Source organism: Suillus discolor (assembly GCF_016758755.1).
Source record: "Suillus discolor strain FC423 chromosome Unknown F5147scaffold_147, whole genome shotgun sequence".
NCBI classification, from domain to species: Eukaryota; Fungi; Basidiomycota; class Agaricomycetes; order Boletales; family Suillaceae; genus Suillus; species Suillus discolor.
In genome coordinates, this window is record NW_024541394.1 from 52,208 (window position 1) to 65,217 (window position 13,010).

A 13,010-nucleotide genomic window follows, 5' to 3' on the forward strand; every position below is an offset into this window, starting at 1 on the left:
GTGTTGTTCACTGTTTTCACTGATGTCAGAACTCTTGAGATTGGCAGTTGAACATATGTTCAGTTTATTTGTATTTAGTTTGGAAGCTTTTGCAAGAACTTTCAACTTTAATTGAACATGCTTTCCAAGTGCCAGTGACTGCCACCTTCTGCCAATTGTGACTTGTCTGGCGAGCAGCGTTGATCGGCAAATCAGGAATATCATACTATATTTTTGCTGGTAGAAAGCACTAACTCATCACGCTCGCAACGTCGGTGTGCGTGTGCTCTTCCATGCTACTTGCAAGGCCTGTGAGTATCTTTGAGGGGTGGGTCACACATGCACGACTGTTATCCATGATCAAATCAACATATGTGATCTCAATTTCCAAATTTGTGCAGCGCCATTCAGAGCTGAGGACATCTCGATCCTGGAATATCCGGGACATCTGAGACATCTGAGACATCCGAGACATCCAGCCCATCGACTCACTTGCATGTATAATGCAAATCTCACAGTCACAACATACCATGTGACCCACAGCGCCACCGCGTGTGTCGCGGCTGACACCATGACTGGCATGGTTGCTACTAGTACCCAGCTAGCACTTGCAGGTAGAACACTCTCCTGGCACACTGTTGACTTTCAGGAGCCTTTTTAGAATGGTTTGAGGCCCAAGGGATGATGTGGAGGACGGCATATGACATGATACAGTGAAAAGAATTACGAAAAATGTGTGAAAATGGTCAAATAATTGAGCTCACTGTGTGCAACAGCGAGCATGAAGGTTCTGGCAATGCACGCAGTGAGCGCGCAAGCGTACTTACCTATTTTGGTTCTCGTGTACACGTTGCTGTCGTATCAGGTACGTGGGAACTACACGTGATGCTAAGTCAGCATGGGTCGGATGTCTCAGATGTCCCGGATATTCCAGGATCAAAATATTCTGTCGGAGCTTGAGTGTTTCAAATGTTCAAACGTTCATTGCCAAAGTCTGCATATAGTGGCTGTAGCAGTCGAGATGGACGCATCACAGGTCATTTTCAATGTCTGGCATTCAACATCTCTCTTGGACTCACCTCGCCAATGTCAGAACTCTTTCTTCCACACCATGGCCAAAGATCGGCTATGTTCGGTCTATTTGCATTTAGCTCGGAAGCTTTTAGAACTTTCAAATTTAATAACATGCTTTCGAAGTGCCAGTGACTGCCAAGCAAATCAACAATATCACACTACACCACTATATTTTTGGTAGGAAGCACTAACTCATCACGCTCGCGACGTCAGTGTATGTGTGCTCTTGCAAGGCCTGTAAGTATAATCGAGGGGTGGGCCACACATGCACGACCTGTATTCCTGCTTGATGCTATGGTAAGTTAACAGACCCCAGAGTCAAGACATCGGAACCTTCACTTGGCGATTGCAATACATGTGCTGGCTACCTAGGGAATTCTCCCCAGGTTGAAACTAGGCAGCTATCCTTTGATCGCAGAATCACCTGTCTTGACTTTCACAGCTTGAGAATAACGGGGACGGATGGCGTCACTGCCTTTCTCTTCCTAGGCTATATTCAACACGTCTACTTGACTTGTATTCGTCCTGGAAGTATCGGGCAGGTTATTACTCCGTGGCCGCCCGTCCCAGCTTTTTGTGCCAAACATAACAGAGTCATTGCAGCACCGATAGGGGTTATAGACTCGAATGTGATAACGAGGCGAGAGATGAGTACTTGAGTACTGAGCGATCGTTTTGGCTTCACTTTTGATTGTTTCGTGGACTGTTTGCTCGATTGACTAGGACAATGGGCCTAATAATTTTCATATTAGGAGCTGGATTTCACGAAGACACTTGTCAGTGAACACACGGAAACGCATTAGAATCTACAGCATACCCATGTAAAATAATTAGTGCACATAGTATTTGCTATGCTAATGAAGTAGTCTAGGCGCACTGGCAGGTAGAGGAAGAGGAGACTTGAAGGAAAGGAAGGACGTTCGAACACTAAGTCGTGCCACCTCGGGAAAAAGAGTCCCGATAACGGACTTGCGAAGGAACGACAGGACTAGTTATGTTAGCCAAGCAAGATATATATATGGTACATTGCACAACCTGGTATATTCCGCCAACTCGAAACGTCAATATCAACTGCACTTACTTCTCCAAATCCTCGTCCCCGACACGTTTGTAATGCGCGCGATCTGCACGTTGCAAACAGCCTTTCAAACGACCGAGTTTGTCACCACACAAAACAAACATCCCCACTCCAACCACGACCACCACAAATAAGATGGCAGCATATTTCAGACGCTCCGACGACCCAGAAACATCATCCACAACCTCAGGAGTGGCATCCACAACTGGAGAGGGAGTAGACTCCACAGGGCTTGTCTTCTCGTCAGATGCTGGTGAGGTGGGTGTAGAGGCGGGCAATTCAGCATCGGCTGACGAAGTTACGGAATTCACGGGTACAGTGGCGATGTCCTGTTGGCAAGCAACAACATTTTATTCGCATCAAGAGCTCAAGGGACACAGAGACAGCTGAATCATAGCTCAGCGCGTAGGGGTACCTCATTTCCTGTCTCATCCACCACTGGCTCAACTGGTAGCTAGAAACGTGGGATGAATACGCTGCGCATCACACAAGTATAATAACAAACCTCTCCAGAGTCGTAGATGGTGACATCCTCCAATGGACGATCATTGCTGCCCTTGGGAACGTCCTCTTGAGTAGAAATGAGAACTTTGGTGAGTGTAGAGGTAATAAATAAAGCAAACCAATAGCGTATACAATGTCCATTCCCTCCAGGACTTTTCCGAAGACCACCTGTTTTGACAGAGCTCAAATAATGCGGTGGTGAAACTAGCGCCAAACTCACATGTTTACCGTCCAACCAACTGGTGACTACAGTGCAAATGAACTGGAAAACTACTCAGTAAAGCTTGTTGAGAGCAATCACAAGCTTACGAATTGAGATCCTAGAGCACTATGTTAGATGACATGAACGATGGGAGAAAACATGCCTACCGTTGGTGTCCTTGCCTGCATTAGCCATGGAAAGAGTGCCGGGTCCGGCGTGCTTGAGCTTGCTGAAGCAGACGTCAGGGTCGAAGACATGAGTATGATCACGAAACCTTACAAGTTCTCATCCTTGAAACGGTCACCGTAAATAGACTGCAGGACCTCCGTAAGCAACGTTCATGCTAAGACGGGTCCCAAATTACCTTTCCACCGGTGCCATCGCCACGAGCTAGTGAGATTACATCAAGTTGGCTTCAGAACACATGAGATAACGATGGTACACATACTGAAGTCACCGCCTTGGATCCTGGCAAGAGGATATCAGGTGAATGTCCGTAAAAGAACGGACATGAATCTCACATGAAGTTCTTGATAACGCGGTGGAACTTGGAGCCCTTGTAACCGTAGCCAAGCTCCTGACCATCCTTGCCGACACCAGTCGCAAGTGCGCGGAAGTTCTCGACTGTCTTTGGAACGGTCTGCGGGGAGATGAGTCAACCACATATCTGTCAGAATAGGTAAGGCGACGTACTCCGCCATAAAGACCAATGACAACTGTTAAACATTCGAGCCCCGTCAGATGTATGTCCCACGGCGGTCTCAACATAACACAAACCTCGACCTATGTCCTTGTCACCATGTCTGATATCGAAGTAGACCTTATGGGTGATTTTGGGGCCCTTGGCAGCATCCGCAGATTGCGCACAGAAAAATGCGGCTATAGAAATTAAAACGAGCGCAAGAGAAACACGACCGAACATTGTGGAACAAAGTAGTAAAGGTGTGAAGGGAGACGTGTTCAAACTAATTTGACTTGAGAAAGGTTATCAGATGTGGGAACAACATTCCATTTTTGTTTAACTCGCAGTTCTAACGATCAAGACTGAAGTTTATACAATATTGATATCAGCGCCGCAGGGGGAAATGGACGATGAACTTGTCCTCAATATTGCAGAGGATGCATCTGTAGGACCAACAAAGCTAGCATCAAAAAAATCCGGTCGCTGGACGGACAGGTGAGCTGAAGTTTGATTTCATGTATGCAGCTAATCATCATAGCCTAGGTTAAAGGCTAAACGAGTCCAGAAACGCAGGACCGACCAGCCTGACCATCATCCTGGCAGCGATAATGATGACCATTCTCGTCCCGCAAAGCGGATGCGACCTGACATCCCCCCGCCTGCTACCAAAGCTCCTGCAATGGACCGTCCGGCACTTCCAGCTAGGCCTCCGACTCAGATAATCTCGTCTCTATTCTCGTATAACCCTCAAGTTGAGGCCCCCACTACCCTCCGCTATCCAAAAAGTGCCCTCTAAACCGAGCAATGCACCATTGACCGGCTCAGCCACATTCGCGGACCTGGGTCTTCATCCTCTCCTCGTCACTCACCTACAATCCAAGATGAGTATCACGAAACCGACATCCATTCAACGTGCTGCCCTTCCTATATTCACGAAACCTTCTTCCGAGGACACTGAATACACGCGATGTTTTTATACAATCGCAAACTGGCTCCGGAAAGACTATGGCATTCCTCCTACCCATAATCCAGGATCTTCTCCCCCTAAGTACACACTCTTACATCGACCGCTCGATAGGGACGCTCGCAATTATAATCGCACCCACTCGTGAACTTGCAAAACAAATTTCCGACGTCTTGGAGGCGCTATTGACACTTAGGCTACGCCCAGACGGCGAACAGGAGAATACGGAGAGTTCTACACGTTATACCCGGTGGTTAGTCTCTGGTTTGCTAAGTGGAGGCGCAACCCGTGCGCACGAGAAGGCGCGTCTACGGAAAGGTGTGCCCATCCTTGTCTCGACTCCAGGTCGCCTACTAGACCACCTGCAAAATACGTCTTCGTTCAACGTTGGAAAGTGCCGATGGTTAGTTCTCGATGAAGCGGACCGCTTGATGGAGCTTGGGTTTGAAGATACTATCAAAGGGATCGTGCAGGGTCTGGATGGGAGGAGGAAGCTTGCGTTCCAAGCTGTTCAGGACGGTAAGACATTTGAGGTTGGGGGTTGGGACTGGGACCGGGAGAGACGGACAATACTCTGTTCGGCTACCATCCGCGAAGACGTGCAGAAATTGGCAGGCACTACTCTAAGACGACCGTTGATAATCAAGGGCCTCGACAAAGAGAAGGCGGAGGATTCGCCTGCATCAAAAAACGACAACGAGCCAGCTACCACCAGCACCGAGAAATTCACTCCCCCATCACAACTCTCTCAAAAATACGTCATCGTTCCCCTCAAGATGCGTCTTGTCGCACTGGTCGCACTTCTCCGCTCATTGCTCGCTCAGACACAAGGTCAAAAAGGTTCGAAAATCATCGTATTCCTCAGCTGCACAGACTCCGTCGACTTTCACTGGCGCTTGCTAGGCGATTCGTCGATGGACGGTGAGAAGGCTGGAAATGCAGAATCCGAAGACGGGGCAGATAGCAAGGCAGATGAATCTGTTGAGGAGGAGAAAGTAGAGGAAGAAAATAAAATTGCTGCACGGTCTCCGCTCCTTCCAGGTGCCTCAATCTTCCGACTTCACGGTTCCCTTCCCACACCAATCCGTCTCGCCTCTCTACGCGGATTCTCAGCCATTCCTTCCTCAAAGTCCAAAAAACCTGCACCCGCGTCGTCCATTCTCCTCTGCACGTCCGTGGCATCCCGTGGTCTCGACCTACCCCTCGTTCGCGCAGTCATTCAATACGACCTGCCAACTGAAGGCGGTGCGACCGAGTACGTGCACAGAGTGGGACGGACAGCACGTGCAGGAAAGGGCGGCGAAGCTTGGAGCATCGTCGCACCCAGCGAATCCGAATGGGTTAAATGGGTGGGAGTGAAGATGAAGGGCGATATAACGGGAGAAAACTCCGACCACGACAAAGTCAACATCACCCTCGAAGGAGCAAGCATCGAAAACGTTTTGGCGAAGGGTTTTGGCGGAAAAGGCTCCGAGTACGAGGCGCGCGCGACAGAAGTGCAGCTTTCTTTCGAGCGGTGGGTTTTGCGGCGCAAAGAGGTAATTCCGATTTGGAGTGAAGTTGAACGTGCGTTGACGCCTTTTTGTAGAACGCTGAACTTGCTCGGAGGGCATTTACCTCGCATATGAGAGCATATGCGACCCATCCCTCGAACGAGAAGCATATCTTCCACGTTCGGCATCTTCACATCGGTCATCTAGGCAAAAGCATTCGCGCTGCGTGAAGGCGCCGAAGACGATTACTGACGGGAAAAAATAAAATATCTAGTGCATCCAAAGGTCGTGGCTCGCGTCCTACTAAACCTACGAATCATGATGTCGGCGACTGCAGAGCAACGGATGCAAGATGTCGTCCGTGCGCAAGGGCGGCTATCGAGGAAGGGCGGCAAGATGATTAGCAGTGGGACTGATGAATTTCAGATTCCATCAGGCGCTGCCTTGAATTCACTCGTTCATGGCTATTAACCAAGACGTCATACTCTTTTTTAGGTTATAATATTTTGAGATGCTATGTTACACTACAAAATAGATGTCAAGATACAGTCTCGTCAAACGACTGCCGCTCAAGAGCAGAGAACTCGAAGTTGGAGTCCAACTATAGATACAATACTTGTAGGAACTTGCAGACAACATTTTTATGATAGGTGGTGAATACATAGTACCACAGGATACTGCCTTTATTTACATACTGGTGGCGCTAATCAAAATCCTTCGCTGTAGATCAAATTATCTGGCACATGACTAATATTTCCGTCGCTCGCTCGCTTAGCAGCAGCACTCAGGCCTCTCAGGCCTCAGGCTCACTTCAGGTTGCGGATGCAAGTTATAGAGCAATTACACTTACCATGCGGTCCATGCCATGATACAGCAAAAGTTCATGATGTGATCATGCATCCAATATGGTCGACGCCGGATGGTACGTACGCGTATACCAGCGTATGCGTAGGTCTGGAATTCAACTTTGACATTCTCCAAGTCGAATTTTGGTTAGTACTTACCCTAAACTTCCTGTGCAACAGCCTCGTGCCCTCCGGCTGGTCGGACCTTGCAGCCAGACAAGCGCCCGCTTATCTTTTCAACTCAATTGCAAAGTGCAACCACGAGCCATCTATCGACTCTGAATACAATCACAATCAACCATCCATTCTATCTCAAGCATCCTGTGATATCTCTGTTGCTTGATCGTTTCACCATCACCACTTAAACCCTTTTGATTTCAAACGAAGTTACAACTTAGACATCGACTGATTCGACTCCTCAATTAACGCCGTATGTCGTCCTCACTGTGACATCCATCCCCATCGTGATTTCTAATTACACCGATGAACTGCACTAGTGTTTCCCCGACTTGACCTATTCCAATTCCCATTTTGTGTCGCATTCTCACATCAACGTCGATAAGCGACTGAGTTCGATGTAAATACATCCTTCCCTTATCACCTCTCTCGCTCTCTGACCCGACTGACAGACCTTCTAGCAATGACAGAAGGAATTTGGGAGAAGCTGTCCCAGGTCGCTGTCCTGGGTGCTAAATATGACTCCCCTGAACGCCAGCCCCATCCGAAATGTTTGAAAGGGACCCGAGTGGACCTTCTCACATTCATCTGCGGATTGTTGGACAAGCGAGAGAAGAGTCAGATCATTTGGCTGCATGGCACGGCGGGCGTCGGAAAGTCTGCCGTGGCGTTCACTGTGGCCGAGAGAATGAAAGGTTTGAAGGTGATAGAGGAGACGAATATTGAAACAAGGCTCGCGGGAACATTCTTTTTCTCGCGCAAGCACACGAAACGCAGCACGACCGGTCATTTCTTTGCGACCCTTGCTTACCAGCTTGCGAGCAATTTTCCCAGCGTTGAGAAGGACGTGAACGAAGCTATCCGCAAGACTCCTGCGGTTCTAGACTCCAGCGAGTCTCTTCGCGACCAAATGATGGCGTTATTTCGTCGACCTCTCTGGCACCTGCAATTCAGGCTGCGCGAGTGTCCGCCTCCGGTGTTTGTTGTTGATGCCCTCGATGAATGTCAACCTGAAACACCTGAAATGGTCGCCGATCTGATCTCACTCCTCGGTGAAGCTCTTCGTGATCCTGAACTTCCCGTGTTCCACATTCTGCTCACCAGTCGCTTGGAGGAACATATCCGCAAAGCCATTCAAAAAGAAGAGATGCGCACGCTAGTGTACGAGATACCGGTGAACACTTCTGGGGAGGGCGTTGCTGGCACCATTTCATTAGACGGCGAAGATGTGGACAATGACATCTGTACATTCTTGCAGCATTCCTTCACGGAGTTGCGAAATCGCCATCCTGATTTCCCTCAGCCCACTGCGGATAAACTTACGCGGCTGGCGAACCGAGCTGGCAGACGTTTCATCGTGGCATCTACAATGATGAAGTTCGTCGATGACGGATATAATGACCCCCGGGATCGCCTTAAGCTAATGCTTGAGCTGACCAATGAACTGCTACCTGGGACGGAAGTGCACGAGCTATACAACCGCATCCTCTCCACCTGTTCGGACCCCAATCGGGCATACCAGCACTTGTCCATTGTTGCTGCCCTCGCAGACCCTCTGCCAATCTCACAGATTTCGAAGCTCCTTGGTCCTGGTCAAGGCAGCGATGTCGCGACCACGCTGAAACAGCTACGTTCTTTCATGGATATCCCCGCTGACAGCAGCCATCCCGTGAATATCTACCACTCGTCCATTCGAGACTACGCTTCAAACTCCTCGAACTGCAGCCTCCCTGGATTACAACCCATCCTACCACATTCCCTGCTAGCGTATTCGTCTTTCCGCTTGATGATTGAAGACATTCCAGAACACACTGCTCTCATGGATGCGCTCTTAGAATTGAAGTCACAGAATCAGGCTATGCAACCCCATGACCCCCGAAACTTGCAACAATCGTTAGCCTTCATCGTTGAGCCACCAGAGCCGCTGACAGTTCTCATGGGACTGTTATGGCTTCGGGGAGCTCGCGGGTCGGGTTTGCGGTCCTGGTTAGGGACTTTGGATGGACGTGCGTGGCTGCAGACCCAATGTGGGGAAGACTATTTGCAGACACCGAAGGGGGAAGACTGGCTGCAGACCCAGGCCGGGAGGGATTGGTTGCAGACCCACGTGGGACACACTTGGTTGCAGAAAGAGAGAGGGCGAGGGTGGCTGCAGAGTGGGCCAGGGTGGCTGTGGACTCAAAGACGGGGACAAGTCGCTGGAGACTCTGGCGAGTATATACCATTGGAGATGTGGAGCGGGAAAACTTCGCTGGAGACCATCAATGGGCAAGGCTGGCTGCAGACCAAGACAGGGCAAAAATGGTTGCGGACGCAGGAAGGGGGGGAGTGGCTGCAGACCGAAACTGGAGGAGAGTGGCTGCAGAGCCGACGTGGGGAAGAGTGGCTTCAGACCCCGACCGGACAATTGTGGCTGCAACAGACCCCGAGTGGCCGAGAATGGCTGCAGACCCAGAGGGGACGAGAGTGGCTGCAAACTCAGAGCGGCCAAGAATGGCTACAGACCCTGAGTGGACGAGAATGGCTGCAAACACATGGTGAGTGGCTGCAGACCATGCCTGGACGAGAGTGGTTACAGACTCCGAGTGCGAGGGAGTGGCTGAAGACACACAGCGGGAGGGAGTGGATAGAAACACACAGCGGGAGGAAGTGGCTGGAGACACACAACGCGAGGGAGTGGCTGGAGACACACAGCGGGAGGGAGTGGATAGAGACACACAGTGGGAGGAAGTGGTTGGAGACACTCAATGGGAGGGTGTGGCTGGTAACACCCAGCGCGAGGAAGTGGCTGGAGACACTCAACGGGAGGGAGTGGCTGGAGACACCCAGCGCGAGGAAGTGGCTAGCGACACCCAGCGGGAGGAAGTGGCTGGAGACACCCAACGGGAGGAAGTGGCTGGAGACACCCAGCGGGAGGGAGTGGCTGGAGACACCCAGTGGGAGGGAGTGGCTGGAGATACCCAGCGCGATGGTGTGGCTGGCGACACCCAGTGGGAGGGAGTGGCTGAAGTCACTCAGCGGGAGGGAGTGGCTGAAGTCACCAAGCGGGGGGGAGTGGCTGAAGTCACCCAGCGCGAGGGAGCGGCTGCAAACACGCAGCGGGAGGCAGTGGCTGGAGACACCCAGGGGGAAGGAGTGGCTGGAGACAGCCAGCGCGAGGGAGTGGATGGAGACACTCAACGGGAGGGAGTGGTTGGAGACACCCAGCGCGAAGGAGTGGATTGAGACACTCAATGGGAGGGAGTGGTTGGAGACACCCAGCGCGAAGGAGTGGATTGAGACACTCAATGGGAGGGAGTGGCTGGTAACACCCAGCGCGAGGAAGTGGCTGGAGACACTCAATGGGAGGGAGTGGCTGGAGACACCCAGCGCGAGGGGGTGGGTGGAGACACCCAACGGGAGGGAGTGGCTGGAGACACATAGCGGGAGGGAGTGGCTAAAAACACGACATGGGATGGTGTGGCTGGAAACACCAAGCGCGAGGGAGTGGCTGAAAACACAGCACGGGATGCCGTGGCTGGAGACACAAAGTGGGATTGAGTGGCTTGACACCCGGAGTGGGTACGACCGCCTACAGACTCTAAATGAATTGCAGACTCCAATCGGGCATGCATGGCTGGACACCATTTACGGGCGAGAATGGCTCCTAACCCAGAGTGGGCAAGAGTGGCTACTGATTCAGAGTGGGCAAGATTGGCTCCCGACCCTAGGAGGGCAAAAATGGCTGGATACTTTGGGCGGACGAGAGTGGCTGCGGACCCCAGGTGGGCTGCAGACTGGACATGGCCAAGAATGGCTACAGACAAAAAGTGGGCAAGAGTGGTTGCTGAGCCAGAGCGGACGAGAGTGGCTGCCGACCATGGGTGGACGAGAGTGGCTGCAGACCGAGAGTGGACGAGAGTGGCTACAGACCCCCCATGGTCAAGCATGGCAGTTGACTCCTACGGCGTCTGTCTGGATGACAATGGAAGACTTTTCGAGCACATTGGAAACAATCAATGAGTGTGCAATCATCCCACGATTGCCTTTCCCGCCAGCTTTTCGAGTAATCCAGGAGTTTAAGAGCTTACCAGATTTTTGATGTTTCCGGCATTCCTGTCATTAAGGCCCCATGATCATTCTACCTCTGCATCCCTACAAGATTGTCCAGACATCGAGGTCATTCATACTATGACCGCGTTCACGATTTTCGCAAACGAAGCACGGGATCAAAGTCGATTATCTTCGGACGCCTTGAAGTATGCATGTCAAAACTGGGTCTTCCATCTCTCGCGAGCTCCGAATCCAACGGACCACCGGCTCAACTGTGCATTCAAGGTCTTCTGGGATCGCCACCTCCTCTTCTGGCTTGAAAGGCAATGGTGTTTGAAGGGCTTGCGGTCCTGTCTCCTTATGTTATTCGAAGGGCAGAAACTTGCACAGGTGTGTTTTTAGTGATTTTCGTGTATTCGGCACCTGACCTACGCACAAAGGAACGCCTCATCGAAGTTACAGGGTCATCTCAGTCCCAGGTCTGAAACTGTCGATTTTATGTACTAGATGTCATGCTGTCTTGTTATCTTGCATTGTTCACATCGCTTGTGTATTTTCAGAATTTGTAGTGTTGAAGACAAGTTGAAGATTGAAGATTGAATTTTGATGTCGGGACTCGCAAGTTGGCGCCGGTAAATTATGGAGATGCCTAGTGGTCCTATTTGCAAGTTGGAGATAATAAAGAAAGAACGACTACTACAGGAAACTAAGACCAAGCATGTCACGGAATTTGGTAACAAATATTTACCGTCTTCAAACAATGGGATCTAGGTCCTCGACGTTGAGAACAGGTCTCTCATTTCGCACGTGAAATAGTTTCTTCTCTGCAACGATTCCCTTATAAGCCATCTGGAACTTAGTTTGCATATCCATCGTGCTGCCGGGAATTTTCTAAATAAATTGTCCGACCTCTAACACCGCGCATTTGAGAGCGTCGATGTCCCGGGTATGATGATCTGGTGAAGAAGGCTCTAGCTTACCGCGCAATTGCATGCCTTTTTTAGGAGCAACCTAAACAAGACTGCACATCAATCATTGCATGACGCTGGGTAAGTCTTGACTGACGTGATCTCGCTTCTCGGCCTGCCCAACTCCTCAAGCTTTTCATGAGACTCGGTGTTGAAAGGGTCTTTCGTCTTTATTTTGGCAGCATGAGTTAGCACAATGCCTTGTTCCAGCCAGAAGGTGGGGCAATGGTCCGAGGAAAAGAAGACGATAATAACTTGGACGCCATTTAGAGGACTGCATCTCCATGAGGCATGTCGTGGATATCGCATGGAGTTGTGCATCTACAGCAGAGCCTGAACGTCGCCAAACGTGATATCGATATGCATACTGAATCGTGCGAGCTGCCAAGGCCTGCTCTTCCGATGGCCCGTTGGAGCGAAGAGACTCGTCTGGCACAAGGTCGAGGGATGTGAGAGATGTGACCGCTTCGTCCATATCTTCCATGTCATCAGTGGCCTCAGAATCAACAATCACTGAAACTTCTTTCTCCATTACTTCCTCTCTATCCGCCTCCTGGGGAACCAGATTTAAGTTCTCCTTCTCGGCCGGATGAATCTCTACACCATCTTTAGGACGCTGCATGCGAGGCACGAAGGCAGCTGCCTCCGCCCTCAGCATAGACTGTACAGCAACCATATGCAAAGAAAGAAGATAGGGAATGTCACTAGCCTTTTCATAAACCAGTTGTCGCACCAACGAAGTTTGAGTAGATTGCCTCGTCTTGTGAACAAGTTTGACAAGACCGCTCGAAGCCTTGTTGGTATCGAGCACAGCTCGCAGGTAGCCATCCAAGCGAGGCATTCCTCTGCCGGGCAAAAGCGCCATGTGCTCAACAACGTCGTTCACGAGTTTTTGGTAGTATGCAGGGCGCTGAGGTTCATTGCTTGCGTGCAGATGAAGCATGATCGTATTCACTTTGCACCTCGCCATAGGGTATCGTGTGTTGTGAGCGACTGTTACAATAGATCAAAA

At 50.6% G+C, this 13,010-nt stretch overlaps 5 protein-coding genes across 5 annotated transcripts; 3 read left to right on the top strand and 2 right to left on the bottom strand.

Annotated features, from left to right (window-relative positions):
• Positions 1 to 1,839: 1,839 nt before the first annotated feature.
• On the bottom strand, positions 1,840 to 3,780 carry F5147DRAFT_729130 (peptidylprolyl isomerase B). The gene is made up of 13 exons (XM_041439351.1): positions 3,615 to 3,780; positions 3,531 to 3,553; positions 3,359 to 3,477; positions 3,286 to 3,305; positions 3,202 to 3,227; positions 3,117 to 3,151; positions 3,005 to 3,066; positions 2,945 to 2,955; positions 2,856 to 2,897; positions 2,755 to 2,803; positions 2,637 to 2,701; positions 2,547 to 2,585; positions 1,840 to 2,460 (listed from the first exon to the last, which is right to left on the bottom strand). The coding sequence occupies exons 1-13, from the start codon at positions 3,757 to 3,759 to the stop codon at positions 2,131 to 2,133; spliced, it is 966 nt and encodes a 321-aa protein (XP_041284888.1). The 5' UTR covers positions 3,760 to 3,780; the 3' UTR covers positions 1,840 to 2,130.
• Positions 3,781 to 3,873: 93 nt separating this feature from the next.
• Positions 3,874 to 6,708, top strand: F5147DRAFT_729131 (P-loop containing nucleoside triphosphate hydrolase protein). Its single transcript, XM_041439352.1, is given in 6 exon segments — positions 3,874 to 4,014; positions 4,063 to 4,257; positions 4,277 to 4,488; positions 4,598 to 6,021; positions 6,072 to 6,174; positions 6,314 to 6,708. The coding sequence occupies 6 exon segments, from the start codon at positions 3,923 to 3,925 to the stop codon at positions 6,445 to 6,447; spliced, it is 2,160 nt and encodes a 719-aa protein (XP_041284889.1). The 5' UTR covers positions 3,874 to 3,922; the 3' UTR covers positions 6,448 to 6,708.
• A 613-nt stretch (positions 6,709 to 7,321) lies between these two features.
• On the top strand, positions 7,322 to 8,001 carry F5147DRAFT_621448 (uncharacterized protein; the record flags this gene model as incomplete). Its single annotated transcript, XM_041432627.1, has 2 exons — positions 7,322 to 7,398; positions 7,453 to 8,001. A coding segment is annotated over exon 2 (540 nt), but the record flags the coding sequence as incomplete, so codon positions are not given.
• Positions 8,002 to 8,022: 21 nt separating this feature from the next.
• On the top strand, positions 8,023 to 8,796 carry F5147DRAFT_588571 (uncharacterized protein; the record flags this gene model as incomplete). The annotated part of the gene is made up of 1 exon (XM_041432098.1): positions 8,023 to 8,796. A coding segment is annotated over one exon (774 nt), but the record flags the coding sequence as incomplete, so codon positions are not given.
• A 2,890-nt stretch (positions 8,797 to 11,686) lies between these two features.
• F5147DRAFT_729141 (uncharacterized protein) lies at positions 11,687 to 12,992 on the bottom strand. The gene is made up of 7 exons (XM_041439353.1): positions 12,782 to 12,992; positions 12,732 to 12,758; positions 12,245 to 12,707; positions 12,092 to 12,198; positions 11,949 to 12,041; positions 11,783 to 11,921; positions 11,687 to 11,729 (listed from the first exon to the last, which is right to left on the bottom strand). The coding sequence occupies exons 1-6, from the start codon at positions 12,824 to 12,826 to the stop codon at positions 11,784 to 11,786; spliced, it is 873 nt and encodes a 290-aa protein (XP_041284892.1). The 5' UTR covers positions 12,827 to 12,992; the 3' UTR covers positions 11,687 to 11,729; position 11,783.
• Between the last annotated feature and the right edge of the window lie 18 nt (positions 12,993 to 13,010).

What these genes read in the sequence shown, in the direction of transcription:
- F5147DRAFT_729130 (XM_041439351.1), bottom strand. Translation starts at nt 3,759, where the DNA reads ATGTTCGGTCGTGTTTCTCTTGCGCTCGTTTTAATTTCTATAGCCGCA. An exon ending in GATCCAAGGCGGTGACTTCA is followed by an intron (nt 3,228 to 3,285) that starts GTATGTGTACCA and finishes TAATCTCACTAG; the next exon opens with CTCGTGGCGATGGCACCGGT. An exon ending in GCGATGGCACCGGTGGAAAG is followed by an intron (nt 3,152 to 3,201) that starts GTAATTTGGGAC and finishes GAGGTCCTGCAG; the next exon opens with TCTATTTACGGTGACCGTTT.
- F5147DRAFT_729131 (XM_041439352.1), top strand. Translation starts at nt 3,923, where the DNA reads ATGGACGATGAACTTGTCCTCAATATTGCAGAGGATGCATCTGTAGGA. An exon ending in TCCGGTCGCTGGACGGACAG is followed by an intron (nt 4,015 to 4,062) that starts GTGAGCTGAAGT and finishes ATCATAGCCTAG; the next exon opens with GTTAAAGGCTAAACGAGTCC. An exon ending in GGACACTGAATACACGCGAT is followed by an intron (nt 4,489 to 4,597) that starts GTTTTTATACAA and finishes ACCGCTCGATAG; the next exon opens with GGACGCTCGCAATTATAATC.
- F5147DRAFT_729141 (XM_041439353.1), bottom strand. Translation starts at nt 12,826, where the DNA reads ATGGCTACCTGCGAGCTGTGCTCGATACCAACAAGGCTTCGAGCG. An exon ending in CGAGAAGCGAGATCACGTCA is followed by an intron (nt 12,042 to 12,091) that starts GTCAAGACTTAC and finishes AGTCTTGTTTAG; the next exon opens with GTTGCTCCTAAAAAAGGCAT. An exon ending in TCGACGCTCTCAAATGCGCG is followed by an intron (nt 11,922 to 11,948) that starts GTGTTAGAGGTC and finishes CAATTTATTTAG; the next exon opens with AAAATTCCCGGCAGCACGAT.